The sequence below is a fragment of the Pogona vitticeps genome, chromosome 1 (assembly GCF_051106095.1).
Source record: "Pogona vitticeps strain Pit_001003342236 chromosome 1, PviZW2.1, whole genome shotgun sequence".
Lineage (NCBI taxonomy): Eukaryota > Metazoa > Chordata > Lepidosauria > Squamata > Agamidae > Pogona > Pogona vitticeps.
Genome location: NC_135783.1, coordinates 116128279 through 116143008, shown reverse-complemented (window position 1 = coordinate 116143008; position 14730 = coordinate 116128279). Strand labels below are relative to the sequence as shown.

Sequence of the window (14730 nt, the reverse complement as noted above, 5' to 3'; positions counted from 1 at the left end):
TTCCAGTCCTCGAGTTTAGTATCAAGTGAAATAAGCCAAATAATATATGAAAATACACATTTTTAAATCACAACATTACAACCATCATAAAGTGGCTGGCCATCTATCCCCAAGCCTCATCAGCTCTGTAGGCAAGCTGGACTGCATCCAGTGAAGGAAGACAGATCATTCTCCCAGCCCTCTATCTCCCCCATTTCCCTCTGCAGGCAATGGTGCACCAGTCTATTCCTTCTTCCAGACAAAATCATGCACATGGTTCACCTGGGGAAAAAGTACCCATCATAACATGATAGCAGCTATCCTCCTCCACCGAGCGCACAGCTTCGTGAGGGACGCACATGGAGCGGTGAGGGAGGAAGAGGACACCCGCCTAGCCAGCCAGATCAGCCGAATCAACCCTGGTGATAAATGGGGTGACAGATGTCGCAGCCAGATCACCCTCACATCTGCTTCTCACATCGCTTCTTGGCCTTTTGGCTAAGATCAAGTGTAGTATCATGACAGCAGCATATATTTAATTTTGAATTTTGGAGAAAGTGGCAGGGTGGGCGAAGCTTATGTTCAATTTGAACAGAGATGCAAGGGCTTCCAGGATCAATGTCAAGACAAAAAGTCATGTCAACCACCTGGACTATTGCCAAATTAATCAACTGCAAGGAATTATCGATTCTAGGAAACATTGTCACAGTTACTAAGGATGTGGCTACCTTGAAGACCTAATGCAAGTTGGACAGTGTTGGTTCACAGCAGGCACTAGTTACCCAATTATGAATAAATCATGTGTATTACAATGCTACTAAGTAGAAGTCCTCTAACGCATAGTATGCTACTACAGTGTTTCTCAGAGTAACAAATAAAACAGCAGAAAAATAATATACAATATGGTGCTGCCTCCCATTTTTACAAGTATAAATTAATGGCAGATACCGCTATTGCAATTAACATTATTTGCATTATTAATCTTAAAAAAACATATAGGGAGGGAGAAAGAACATTACTGAGGAAACGGTTCAACAGCTACTGTTCCAAATCTTAATATTCCCGTCTTAATAAGACTGAGTAAACAAGACCTTCAAACTTACTTTTACACTTAGTGTTGCTATGCCTGAAATAGCTGCTTTAATCCTCATATTATTTATAATTCTTTTGAAGACTGATCACCATGTCATATATAAACTTAATCTTTTATTTTTGTTCTTATTGTTACATATGCTATAACAAAATCAATCTGCTAGCAGTGTACTTCAGCCATAAAATATGCATTGATAGTATACTTTAAAAGCATACTGTATTTATTTAGTTTATTTTCATAAGTAATATGCTTTTCATTAGCACACTATTGTTTATTTCTTAGCTGGAAAAGGTAGTATGGAGAGAAAATAATATGCAAATATGACCCAAATTACTGAATTACAGTAATATAAAAAGAATACAAGCAAAATCTGATAAAAAATAATTGGCCTACAAATTCTAAAAAATTGGTAAATGTTATACCGGGAAAATACATCTCACTCTGTCAATTTCTACTTGAATGCTATAAAAACCTCCCCCAGTGCCTTATCATAACATTTAAACAGTATTCTAAGTAATAATTACTTCTAGTAAAACAGCAATTTGTTTATAAATTATCAGTCATTATGTGTAGGCTGCATTTTGCTGTATGATTATGCTTATTATAGATTTTGACTTCATCTAATCAAAAGGAAATCAATCCCAGCAATCTGATACCTCAAAATGAAAACTTGCAAGTTTCATCATGACCCCCTAGAGACGTCTGTTTTTTATATTCTCTTCCCCTCTATACATGTCAACATTTTGCAAATAAATTGTGTACTTTTCTAATAACTGGTTGATCTCCTTTGGTTAACACTCACTTGAGAATAACATCCAGTTCCTATCATTCCAGGGAGAGAGACAAATACCAGCAACATTTTAACAGCACAACAATACATATGTCCACTTAAAAGGAAGTCCATCTGAGCCAGATGGGGCTCATTCCCAACTATATGGGTACAGGATTGCAGCCACTAGAATGTAAGAGTTTAGTTCAATCTTCCTATCACTACTAAAATTGTCAATATATTTGCTTCACATTCATATACTTAAATTGCATGAAAATGCATTTTTATGCATACATCTAAATGCATACAGTTTTCCCTATCAGGAGTATACATGTACTCATTTCAATTTTCATGCTCTAGGTTATAATAGAATACATCATGCAGAGACTTCTCAGCCCCTGTTCTTCCAGTGATGCAGAAACACTGCGTACCAAAATATCAAGGAAAACACAATGAGTGGAATCACAAATGTTTTTGGAATAGTTCCCTTTCCCCACCTGTAGTATAGAAGCCAATGTGCATGGAATATTTCCAGAATATTGGTAGAATACACTGAAAAAGCAAAACTGGTACAACTCTGTTCATGAAGGTATGAGACTAAGTTTGATATACTTCAGACAGTAGTCTTCAAGCAGAATCACATCTTGTCAGGAAGAGGCCTCAAAATATTGACCACGCAGAAGAGTGAATGTTTCTCCACTGAGGGAGCAACAGATCTAGTCCTCAATAAAGGTCTACTGTGAGGGTAAAGAACAAGTGGCACTCCAGATGTTAGTGGACTGTAACTCCCATGAACCAGAGGTGAGGGCTAATGGGAATTATAGATTGGTGACATTTAGAGGACCACACGTGGCCCATACCTGGTCTGTAATTTTCATTCTCCAATATAACACATTTTCTTTGTTTTTAGGATCCTGTGGAGCTAGAGGCTTTTGCAACAGATTGTGTATGTTTCTCCCCCACGTAAATGCCACACTGCACCTGGTCATCCTTTACTGTTGCCCAGGACATCTGCTTGGTGGAGAACCTTGCAGCCCAGTCTCCTGAATTGCTGATCACAATGATCCCACCCAACCCCCCAACTCTGGTTTTCATGCAATCCAAGGCAGCATCCGCAGCATCTTCCGGTGATTTCCCTGAGAGAAAAAGCAGAATATATGAGAAATTTCTTAAAGTAAATGAAGGCTATCTTGTGAAAAAATAATTACCAAAATCTTATTTATTATGCTTACTGTTGTGACACACTGGTGCAATGTTCAGCAGTGAATTATTTTAAGAAGTCAGTATAAGCCTTTCCTATCACAGACCAAGTAATGCAACTGGTGTACAACAGGAAATGTCTATGCCAGCTTCTTGACTTGTGGCAATTTGTCAATAAATGTTACACCAATGGCATTATGCCAGGAGGTATGACAAACAGGATTTTATCCAATAAATTAAACCCATGCACATTTTCATCCCACGAAATTAGCCAATAACAGTCTTCTGTGGTGGCAAATGTTCACCAATGCAATAATCCTGTCAAAAGTGATCGCCATGTTTCAAAGAACTCAGAAACACACCCATGCATAGGAAAAGCACTACAGGGTTATTCCTCTCAAAGCAGCAGTCTCCCAGGCCGTGTGATCAATTCTTTTGAAGCTGAAGAGACATTTAAAAGCAATGCACAATCTGACAGCTGTTCATCATGGCAGAGGAAGTTAAAACGTCTACTGAGCTAGCTCAATCTTCTTCCATCTGCAACAGCCTAAGAAATCCTTTGGGTCCCAGCCAACAAACCATAACAGATTCCCTGCCCTAGCTCCAGCAGGAGTCAAAGCAACACTCCTTTCATGAACGCCACACCTGTTCATAGAATCAAAGCCAAATGGGTCTATATTCCCTCCCCACCAACAGTCCAGCATCATGCTATGTTTCAGTAGACTGAGTTAATTCCCGAGAATCATTCCTCCAGCCACTTGAATGCCTCTAAATGAAGGAGATTCCATAGCCTTTCTATAACTGAGTTTCAGTTGCCAGCCAAATGACAGACTGAATGCCACTGATGACTTTCTATTTCTGCCCTTTGAAGAAAGGAAATAAAAGGCTACTTATGTGTGCATCAGACAGGCCTCCCTGTTTTACAGTATGATGGCCACAGCCTAGAAAAGGTAGTTTTTAGACTACACGTCCCAGACTTCCCCAGGTAGCATGCCTCTTATAATACCAAAAAATAAAATACAAAAAATTTGAAGCTCTGATTCAACCCCGCCCCCCCAACACCATGTTCTATCTTGTCCAGTCATGTGCTGTCTCATGAAATGAGAGATTTAAACTAGATGTAATTGTTATAAATCTGGAGGAAGCAAGCCTCCAAGGACATGAAGCGTTGTCTTCCTCAGAGTTTGGAGTTTATTGGTCACTGGTATTCACTAAAGCACTGCTGTGGGATTTTGTTGTCATTCTTCATATGTAGTGTTTTGGTAACTTGCAAACAGAGACCTTCCAAGTTGGCAGTACATGCATGTTAAAGACAGCAGTAAATAAATCAGTGGGAAATGTTTAGTTCATTTTAAAAATAAGATGATGTCCTGTAAACAAACTCAGTTTGTGTCTGTGTACAGGAAACAGCCTGAGCAATATTAACTTCCATGTCCTTGTGATCAACACATAACCTCAGGCATCACATACTGCTTTGCATAAATACTCAAATTGCACCAGGTATGATACAGTAACTCAGGCAGACATAACAACTACTGTAAGCTTGTGCCCTTCCTCTTTCTAAAACCCAAATAACCAGAATGGAAACTATCTCATGCTTAGAAACCAAAGCCCTGCCCTTTATAAACATTTACTGGAAAGATATTTTCATCCGGGCAACAGCTGCCCTAATAGCACTTAGACATTCCAACAACTACGAACAGGAGTTTGTACTCTTCACTTGAGCACCTGCTCTTCACTTGTGGCACACGGTAGTCCCAACTGTGTGGCCTGATTTGGAAAGGCCAGCTAACTTACATTCATGCAGGGGTGGGCAATTAATTTCTAAGGGGGGCACATGAAAAATCTGAACTGCATTCAGGGGCCGAACCAACATTACTTAAAAATAAAATGAAACAGTGATGTTATGATTGATGTTATTTTAAACTTGTTAATCTTCACAAATACTAAAGAGGTTTTTTTGCGGTATGTTAAAGATAAGCAATTGATCAACTTTAGACAAAAAGCTATAAATGATTTTGATGTTCAAAACTGTCCGCGGGCTGGACAGGAGCCGCTCGCGGGCCGTATGTGGCCCTCGGGCCGCACTTTGCCCAGGTCTGCTTTAGCGCGTAATAATCAGAAAAAACACACTGAATGTACATAACTACAAAAAAAAAAGATTCTTGACGCAGAGCATCACTTTCCTTAAAAGTCTTAAATGTTATTCACTCAGAGGTATCACACAGTTCTTTCATGGCAGACCTCATATGAAGGAAGTGTTCCAAATTAATCTTCACTCAACATTAAATTAAAGAGACAAGTACTGTATTTTTCCGTGTATAAAATGACACCTTTTCCTTAAATAATTTGAGAAAAAATTGAGGATAATTTTATACACAGAAGACAGCTCTTTACCACTGCCTTTTGCGAAGGCACAGGGCTTAGCAAAAAGGAAGGGGAGGCGTTGCTCCCTTCCTTTTTGCTAAGCTCCGTGCCTTCTCAAAAGGCAAGGAAAAGCAGCAGCCACTTTGACAGTCGCTTGCCTTGCCTTTTGCCAAGGCATGGGGCTTAGCAAAAAGGGAGCCCTTTTATCCCTGCTTTTTCAAATTTGGGGTTAGAAAAGGGGGGGGTTCGTCTTATACATTGAGTTGTCTTATAAATGGAAAAATACGGTAATTTATTAAGGATGCTAAAATGAGGTGGAATGTCCGAATGTTTCGTTGTTTGCACAGGAAAAGCTACACAGATAATCTGCCTAGAATGTCTTCTCACTGACATTCATGATTCTCCCCCTACTTTCCGTCTCCTGCATATATGAATTTTAAGTTCCTTGTACTTTAGCGTCCATTAATATAAAGGGTTAAGACTCTGATCCAAAGTCTATGGTTACACTTGAGTTGGTAACCGTATTCAGGAAAAGTGGGTCAGCTGATTATGTTTACAGGCTGTAATATAAATCAAGAGTTTGGATAACACTGAAGGCAGAGCTCTCTAGAGTTATCTGTAGCCTGATTGTGTTACAGTCACATGAACATCTTGTTGCCAGCAGGTTTACCACAGTCACACTTCTACTCAATATGCAGATCAGCACATTAATACAACTTCCCTTTTAATCAAACAGGTGGTTTTTAAAAAAAAAATTATGAGACTCATCACTGATGAGTCATTAGTAATGACTTGGATGCTTCACCAGTTTCGTAGGCTACTCCTGTTAAGTGTGAAAGTGCAAAAATACCTGTAGTGGGATTTCTGTACTTCTGCTTCCATAAATAAATAACATTTCTGTTCTACATTTAAACATACATCAATAGGAGGTCGTGCTAGTACCGCAGGAGTGGGGATAATCCAGGGTTTGCTTAATCCAACTGGTGAACAAGCTCTGAAGGTCTTTTTATTACTCCAAGACCCTCCAATCATCATTAAGTAAAACCACAAACACATCTGATTTTTTTTGTACGTTTGTTTTGCTGTAACATGGTAGGAAGACAACTTCTTTTGGAGGACAATTGCTCCCGAGACACATAATTTATTTTTTATTTTGAACAACAGGAAGAACAATTCAAGCTGGAAAAAGGCTTCTTTTTCGCTGGGGATGGATCTGAAGGCTGCAAAAGCAATTGTGGAGTGGGGGGGTTCCCACTTCTGGTAACTATCTGGCGATAAGGTTGTTTGTGCTTTTTCACCTCTGCTAAAAGCTCTAGTTTCCCATGCCTTTTATCAACTTGACACATTTATAGTTCATTTTTCAAATCAGGGGGTGCTGCAGGTGATATACAACATTCTAATAAAAACAACAATAAAAACAGAACAAAATTAATACATCTTATGAATAAAATAAAAACAGAAGCAAGGATATTCATTATAACAGAATCAGAAAAGAACATTAGAAACCACCCAAAGCTTGAAGGAATAATGAAGTCTCATTACCTGTCTAAGGCATAGTAATAGGGAAGATAATAAGACCTTACTAAGGATCAGGTTCTGCAATTAAGGTTCAACTAGAGAGCCTGTATGATAAAGTGGTTAGAATAGTGGATTGGGAATGATATTTGGGAGATTCAGGTTCAAGTCCCCACTAGCCTAGAAAAGTCTGTGAGTGACTGTGAGCCTCTCACTCATTTTGGCAAGTTCTGAGAATGCTTGGCACACGCACAGCAAACACCATGTGTGTAAATCACAGAGAGCATGAAGAAGAATTGGAAACATTTTTGTTGACCCTGACGTCCCTCAGGAGCAGAATGACTACATGTGCTATCACAGTGAGACTGAACTAATAATCCAATGCTGCATTTGCTCCATGTTCAATAGTTCTATCTACAGATATACAGTAGGTCCATGTGCCCCCTGTACCGAAGTAACAAACCACAACCTATGCCTATCCGCAAGCTGTCAGAAAAGCAGTTATATATTCTGTAGTAAAAATATAGCAAAAATAGTCTATAGTAACTCCAGTTTTAATAGTTCTGTGCTCTATAGTTCTATAACTATAATAGCTGTATACTCCTACAGTAGTTCTACAGCAGTCATACTAGTCTACCACAATAACGCTGTCTTTCTACAGTTATTCTACAGTACCTATCACATGGTATTTCTAAGCTCTTTGTAACTTAAAATCCAGAGGTCCGCAGTCTTTACCTTGTTCCATGTGATAGAGGACAAGTCTTGCTAAAACTACTTTCATAATGCTCTCCCCATGGCCTGTGGTAGAGACAGCACCCACATTGTTATCCGCATAGCCACCACACCCTGATCAGAGAACAGAAGGTGAAAAAGGTAAGATATGGCATCTCATATCTACTATGGGATATACTAAAATATGCAAGGCAATCACAAAAGCAACCAGTCTATCTTTACCTTCTATGAATATGAAGAGCTCAAGCAAAACATACTTCACACCCACGTCAATGGATGTTAGAAAGCACAGGAAAGAAGGGTGCGGGGACAAAATGTCAAGCACACTGCTTTCCTCTGGTAATTTTTCAACCCTCACTGAGGGTTCCTGGGAATATGTTCAGAATGTATTAAGGCAACACAGACAGTTTAGTCTGCGAAAGTTTACACAGAATCTATTGCTCATATACACTGAACTCTGATTCAAAATCTGTTCAGAGGAGAATCTCAATGACCAACCATTGTACACTTAGCAGTCCTGTTTTAGGAGCATTAACTATCTAAACCAGTTGTTCCCAACCTTGGGATGTTATTGGACATCCCAACATCTCCAGATGTTATTGGACTACAACTCCCAGAAATTTTGGCCAACCTAGCTAGTGGTGAAGGCTTCTGGGAGTTTTTGTCTAAGAACACCTGGGGGCCCAAAATTGGGAATCAATGCTCTAAAAAGTAACCCAGTTTTAAAAAAATATTCAGACACAACGTACTGTTCCATGGTTCCTCCATATTTTTGATTCACAATTTCCCCTTTTTGCTCCTGTCCGTCATCCAGAAGTCCATATGCACTAAAATAGTTTTTACTGGTTGGAAATGTTGCAAAAAAATTCTTTTTCTGTCTCTCTCCCCATCTCTTTCATATATAAACAAATTTATCTGCAAAATCCAGAAGTAGTTGACAGATTTGCTAATATGCTCTGTCCTTCAGTCAGCATGGCAAGATAACAGCATGACCTCTGAATCTGGATGTAATATTTGCTAGTGGCTTGAAAGTCATTAGAGTTCAAGACAAAAGCAGTACTTTTCCTCTTTGAAGATGCATGAATTTCTAGATAGCTTTCTATCTGGAATTTCAACTGGAAACAGAGAATGAGGAATCTCTTCTAATCAGTGCAATTTGTAATTCATTACTTTTAAAACACTGTATATGTGTGTCTTATTTCACAAGATCTCCACTTGCTACTTCCCTTTCAATCAAGAACAACTCCATAACAGCAGCATCTTTTATACATTTCTTACAAGTGACTACATTTAAATGTATTTCAAAATATTCCTGATTTCTTCTTGTTAGCCATCTTACCTTGAAATACATGGCACAGTGTGGGAAATTTATGAAGTCATCACTCCAGGAAAACACAACTTTAAACAAAAACAGACTTTTTAAAAAAGAACAGAACAGAGACCCATTCCCTCCTACCTATGCAGGCTGTATCACCAACACGCCCAACCCGTTTGTTTGTAAGTCCCCCCGTTGATGTTGCACAAGCTACATTTCCTGCATGGTCGACAGCAACAGCTCCAACTGTTCCAAGGTCTCTGTCAAAAATAATATTTCAAACAATTTAGCTGAAGACTGGAGTGCATCTGCCAAAAGAACATGGCGTCTCTTCTCACAGGTAGTGCTTCCCCAGAACGAAAAGGCAACAGACCTTTCCACACTGAAGCCACTTCAACACAGCTTCACTTCATGAGACAACTCATGTGAATTAAAGAACTACATCAAGATTAATCTGATACTGATCTGAAGACCTAGGGTAAGACAGTGACAATTAAATAAAACAAATGGTATTACTCAGGAATGGTTCATAATCCAAGTGGGAAAGGGAGGAGGGCTTCACTCCCCCAATTCATGTACAGACTTATTTTTGCTGTAACTATTTTGACACAAATGTCCATTCCTTGTTACACACCAGTTGTTCCTTCACTCTCTTGCAATCATGTGTGATAGCTGCAAGGTACCCTATGAAAACTGTATGCTTTGCCCCCTTGTGGCAAATAACAGCTACATGGAGAACTGGAAGAACTTCAAGCAGGAAAACAATGTCAATATTTTGAATTTTTTTATGTATAAGGTGTTAAAATAGTCTGGGGGTGCAGAAAAAGCTTTCCTGAAAATGAGGATAAATTTAAAAGTGTGGTTTAGAAATAGTTTACTATAGTCATTGCAAAGCATTTGTGGGTGTATCAAAATAGTTTGCTAGCTTTACAACAGCATAAAGTCACTGAATAATAAGAATTCCTGGCAGCTGAATATTTTGGTTATGACATGTAAATATAGATATGATGCATGCATGTCTGATATTTTTACATACTCAAGTTACAATATTCAAGTCTTCTAAGAATGTAGGATTTTCAAATGTTGATGCTACAGGACTGTTCATATAAATTCTGCAAAAATTGTTAGTAAAAACAAAAATCGTCAGCATAACAGCTGGTCACTAGATTGTAGATTACAGCTCGTTATATATGCAACAACATACAATTTCCTCTTGAAAAATTATTCCTGCATTTTTTAGCATTATAAACGCAGGTAAGATTTATTTATCGTTAGGAATGACGGATGCCAGGAGAACGCCATTAGAAGGGAGAAAACTCTGTTGTGGGTATAAGACTTTTTCATTATGTTGTCGTGATTTTATAATTGTTTATTGTAATTTGGGAGACTTCTGAACTCTGCCAGTGGCTCCTTTTTATTTTCAATTTTTCCTTCTGTCTTGACATTGTTTATGCTCTAATATAGTATTTCACATATATGTTTGTTAAGATATTTCTCGTAGAGTTAAACTGAGAGTTAAACATTTATACCTTCAGAGAACATGCCTTTGTAATACCTTTATTCTTAAGTATTTTATTTACACGTTTATTACAGTATTTCATTTTGAAGCACTATACTAATTTTAGCTGGAGAATTTTTGTTAGAATAGCTGCCTACATTTTTATTTAGTTCATTAAGTTTTTATATTCTTATTTCTCTAACTTTGTGCTAGGCCTTTATAGTTAATTTTTTTTGCTATACAACCATATACAGTACTCATATCTGTTTGCATTATGCCTATTCAATAAAAGGACAAAAAGTAGTGCCTTTTTGGACATTCAGTTTATGACTTGCATGGGGCAAAATAAATTAAAGGCTATTTAAGAAAATGGAGGTTTATTCCTCTGGGTCACATTGGATTTAAGCCCTTTTGAAATATATGCCACCTGTGAAGAACACAGGCTTCTGATCCCTCCCCCCCCCCCGAAGGTCTATAAAATTCTAGGGGACTCTTAGGGATATTCAGGCTTCAGGTTATCTGGTCCGACAATAACACAAAGAGAAAGGGTTAAACTGCCCTCCCCCTACGGCATGGCTCTGATCTGAGAAATTTAAAACACATATGTTGTTACAGTTACTTTGATGGGGATAATGATGATGATGATGATTCTGAAAATGTACGACATCCTGGTCATAGAGTTCCTGCACCATAAATCTCTTACTCGTTTGGCCCATGATTTCTGAAGGGATAGGGAACAGAGTGTCTCGTGGACAGAGAAAAGAGGTACTCAAGGTTCTGGAGAAAAGCAACAACTTAAAGCCTGAGGCAGGAAGGGATTGATACTATGGATGAGAAAGGAAAATGACAAGGCAACCATATACATGTTCACTCAGACATGAGGTTTACTGAGATCCAAGAGACTTTTAGGTCAGTGTAAAGCCTGGAAACATTACATTTTTGGACTACACCTCCCAGAACCTCCCAGCCAGCATGGGCACTGATCATTCTAAAGGGAAGTGTGTAGCTCAAAGGAATCTGGGTTAGGAAAACAAAGTCAGAGACAGAATTGCAGTAAGTCAGTAAGAACGCTGACTTTTCCAAGTTGTAGATCATTCATTAAAATCAAAACCGACATCTGAAATTGGTAGGAACTAAGCAATGCTGCTAGACATCTTCTAAGGACGTGAGAACAGCCTTGCTTGATCAGTCCAAAGGTCCATCTTACTGCTAAGAAGCTTACACAGAAGACATGAAGGCATTAGCCTTTTGCTCTTCAGCAACTGGTACTTGGAAGTTGTATGCTTTTGAATCTTGATACCATGTTTCCCTGAAAATAAGATAGGGTCTTGTATTCACTTTTGCTCCAAAAAACGCGGTAGGGCTTATTTTCAGGGGATGTTTTATTTTATTTTATTTTCATGTACAACAATCAACATCTATTCAAATACAGTCATGTCATCTTCTTCTGGTTGCTGTACGATGGTGGAGGGCAGGGTTTCACTTAAGTGGGGCTTATTTTTGGGGTAGGGATTATATTATGAGCATCCTGAAAAATCATACTAGGGCTTATTTTCAGGTTAGGTCTTATTTTCAGGGAAACAAGGTACCTCAGGACATAATTTAACTAGGATTTTAGCTATACATCCATTCCTCTTTTTATGTTTTAATTTGAATCATTCAACCAAGGCAAGACTTTGTCAAAATATCTATCTATCTGTCTATCTCTCTCTATATATATATACTTGCTTTTGAAACTCCTGTGGGTTGGAATCAGCCTCAAGGTTTTTCTTCCATCTCTCCAGTGATCTTTCTGTGATTAGTTTCTCTCCAGGAACCTCAGAAACTCCCATGGCCTTGGCAAAGGCCAAGGCTCCCTGGTCAGTCAGCAACATGTGGTCTGTCTGAGGAAGATACAAGCAGCAACTTAATATTGTTGCACAAAGCAACTTCTACCCTCACCTCATACCTTTAGAGATTATACAATATCCAAAACAATTCTGATGTTCTATAAGCTATGATAGGATACCTATCTGCCACCTTCCATCAAAGAACAACAAACTCCACAACCATAAAAGACCTCACAAGTAGCAGAGGCCAGAATTTAATGCCTTGAGAGATACTATCTATGATATGCCAAACAGATTTTGGCTACCTTAGTCAATTCTAATGACAACAAACTGGACAGCATAAAATACAATAAAATTACAGGCACAAAACAGGCAAAGTGTGTTTCTGGAAATGTTTCTGTTTGTTATATACTTGGTGAGCTGTGCTCCCCTCTGGTGCCATCTGTGTCCATTTCCAGGGAATGTGCAAGAAGTCAAGGGGTTTCACATGGATATGAACCAAAATCATTAGGCATGTGGGAGTACTTCCTTTTATTGGTTAGGCTTCTGTTGTAAAAGAAAAAACACCACTGCTGCTTTTCATGTTGATCAAGGATGGTGCACCGTTTTGGCCCCATCTCATCTGCTGCTGCAATGTATACTTTCCTTCCTGGCTTTCTGAGACCACAGTCTACAAAATCGATTCTACGTGCTACTGCCTGTGGAAATGGTCAGGAAACCTCAGTGGGTTCAAAACACAGAAGCGAGATTGCTAACTGGGACTGGTCATAGGGATCACATAACCTCCCTGTTACAGTAGCGCCACTGACTGCTGAGCTGGTTCTAGACAAAAGTTACAGTGATGGTTCTAACCTATAAAGCCCTAAATAGCTTGGATCCAAGCTTTCCCAAGGACCACATCTCCCTTTATAAGCCTTCTTAAATGTTAAGATCATCAGGAGAGGCTTTCTTCTGGTCCCGCTACCTTCAGAGGTGTGTTTGGTGGGGACATGGGAGAAGGCCTTCTCTGTTGCTGCTCCCAAACTTTAGCACTCTCTCCCACAGGATGCTAGACTGGCCCATCTTTACTATCTTTCCACAAGCAATCAAAAACCTTTAGGCAAGCTTTCCCTGAATGAATGGCTGCCAAGTAGAGTTTTTAAGTTTTTAAGATGGGTGCAATGGATTATTGCATTGAATGTACAGTGGTGCCTCGCACAGCGAGGTTAATCCGTCCCGGATTAACCCTCGCTGTGTGAAACATCGCTGAGCGGGGCAGAAAAGCCCATTGGAACGCATTAAACATTGTTTAATGCGTTCCAAATCGGCTGAAAACTCACCGTTCAGTGATGCTTCTGGGGTCCGGCAGCCATTTTCGCGCCCTCCCCTCGCTGAACGAGGACACGAAAATGGCTGCGATCAGCTGTTCTGCGGCTTCAAAATGGCCGCAGGAACAGCCGAAAGGGCCGGGCGCAGTGTTTTCGCGCCCTTAGTAAGCGAGGGGAGAGCGCGAAAACGCTGCGTGCAGCCATTTCGGCTGTTCCGGCAGCGGTTTCGCGCTCTCCCCTTGCTTACCAAGGGTGCGAAAACGCTGCACACGGCCGTTTTGGGGCACGCGGCGGCCATTTTGGACCCGCCGATCAGCTGATCGGCGGGTCCAAAATGGCCACCGGAACAGCCGAAAATGGCCAGGCGCAGCGTTTTCGCACCCTTGATAAGCAAGGGGAGAGCGCGAAAACACTGCGCGCAGCCATTTCGGCTGTTCCAGCAGCGTTTTCGCGCCCTCCCCTTGCTTACCAAGGGCGCGAAAACGCTGCACCCGGCCCTTTCGGCTGTTCCGGCAGCCATTTTGAAGCCGCGGAACAGCTGATCGGCGGGTCGCAAAGCGAAGGTCGGTAAGCGAGCAGCTTACCGACCTTCGTTCTGCGATTTTCGCCTATTGGGGCCATCGCTGTGCGATCGCATTAGCGATCGCAAGAGCGTCCTCGTAGAGCGAATTCATCGCTCTACGGGGCGCTCGTTGTGCAAGGCACCACTGTATTTTGGTGTTATTTTTTATATTGTGTTCATTGATTCTTTTAGTATTGTATATTCATTGTGACTGACATAAATGCTGTCTTTTATTCATTCATTCATTCATTCATTCATTCATTCATTCATTCATTTATTTATTAGATTTTTACCCCGCCCCTCTAGACCATGTCTACTCTATAAATGCTGTCTTTTAATCTGCTAACTGCTAACTATGCAGATTATGTTTGGCATGTTCAGTTGATACATTATGGCCCCCATTTAGAGATTCAGAGAAAGGTGATCATAAGCCACCTTGGGTCCTTTTTAAGGAAAGGTGGGTTAAAATAAATAACCCACCTTCCCTAAAAATAAATAAAATAAATAACCCACCTTCCCTAAAAATAAATAAACTATTTATTTATTTTAACCCACCTTTCCTTA

General features: G+C 39.8%; 1 protein-coding gene and 1 pseudogene across 8 annotated transcripts in view; one reads left to right on the top strand and one right to left on the bottom strand.

Annotated features, from left to right (window-relative positions):
* The window catches only part of ASRGL1 (asparaginase and isoaspartyl peptidase 1), a 38933-nt gene continuing 24203 nt past the window's right edge, over positions 1-14730 (bottom strand). For 4 of the 8 annotated variants that reach the window (XM_020785869.3, XM_020785864.3, XM_020785865.3 and 1 more), the window contains exons 4-7: positions 12197-12351; positions 9112-9230; positions 7659-7769; positions 1-2977 (exon numbers count right to left, since the gene is read on the bottom strand). In XM_020785869.3, coding sequence (XP_020641528.1) covers positions 2748-2977; positions 7659-7769; positions 9112-9230; positions 12197-12351 — 615 coding nt within the window. In that variant the 3' untranslated portion in view covers positions 1-2747. Of the gene's footprint in view, positions 2978-5038; positions 6805-7658; positions 7770-9111; positions 9231-12196; positions 12352-14730 lie in introns of those variants that run through there. The other 4 variants (XM_073000005.2, XM_078386053.1, XM_072999999.2 and 1 more) reach the window with 2 other exon arrangements.
* On the top strand, positions 458-559 carry LOC140703592 (U2 spliceosomal RNA; annotated as a pseudogene).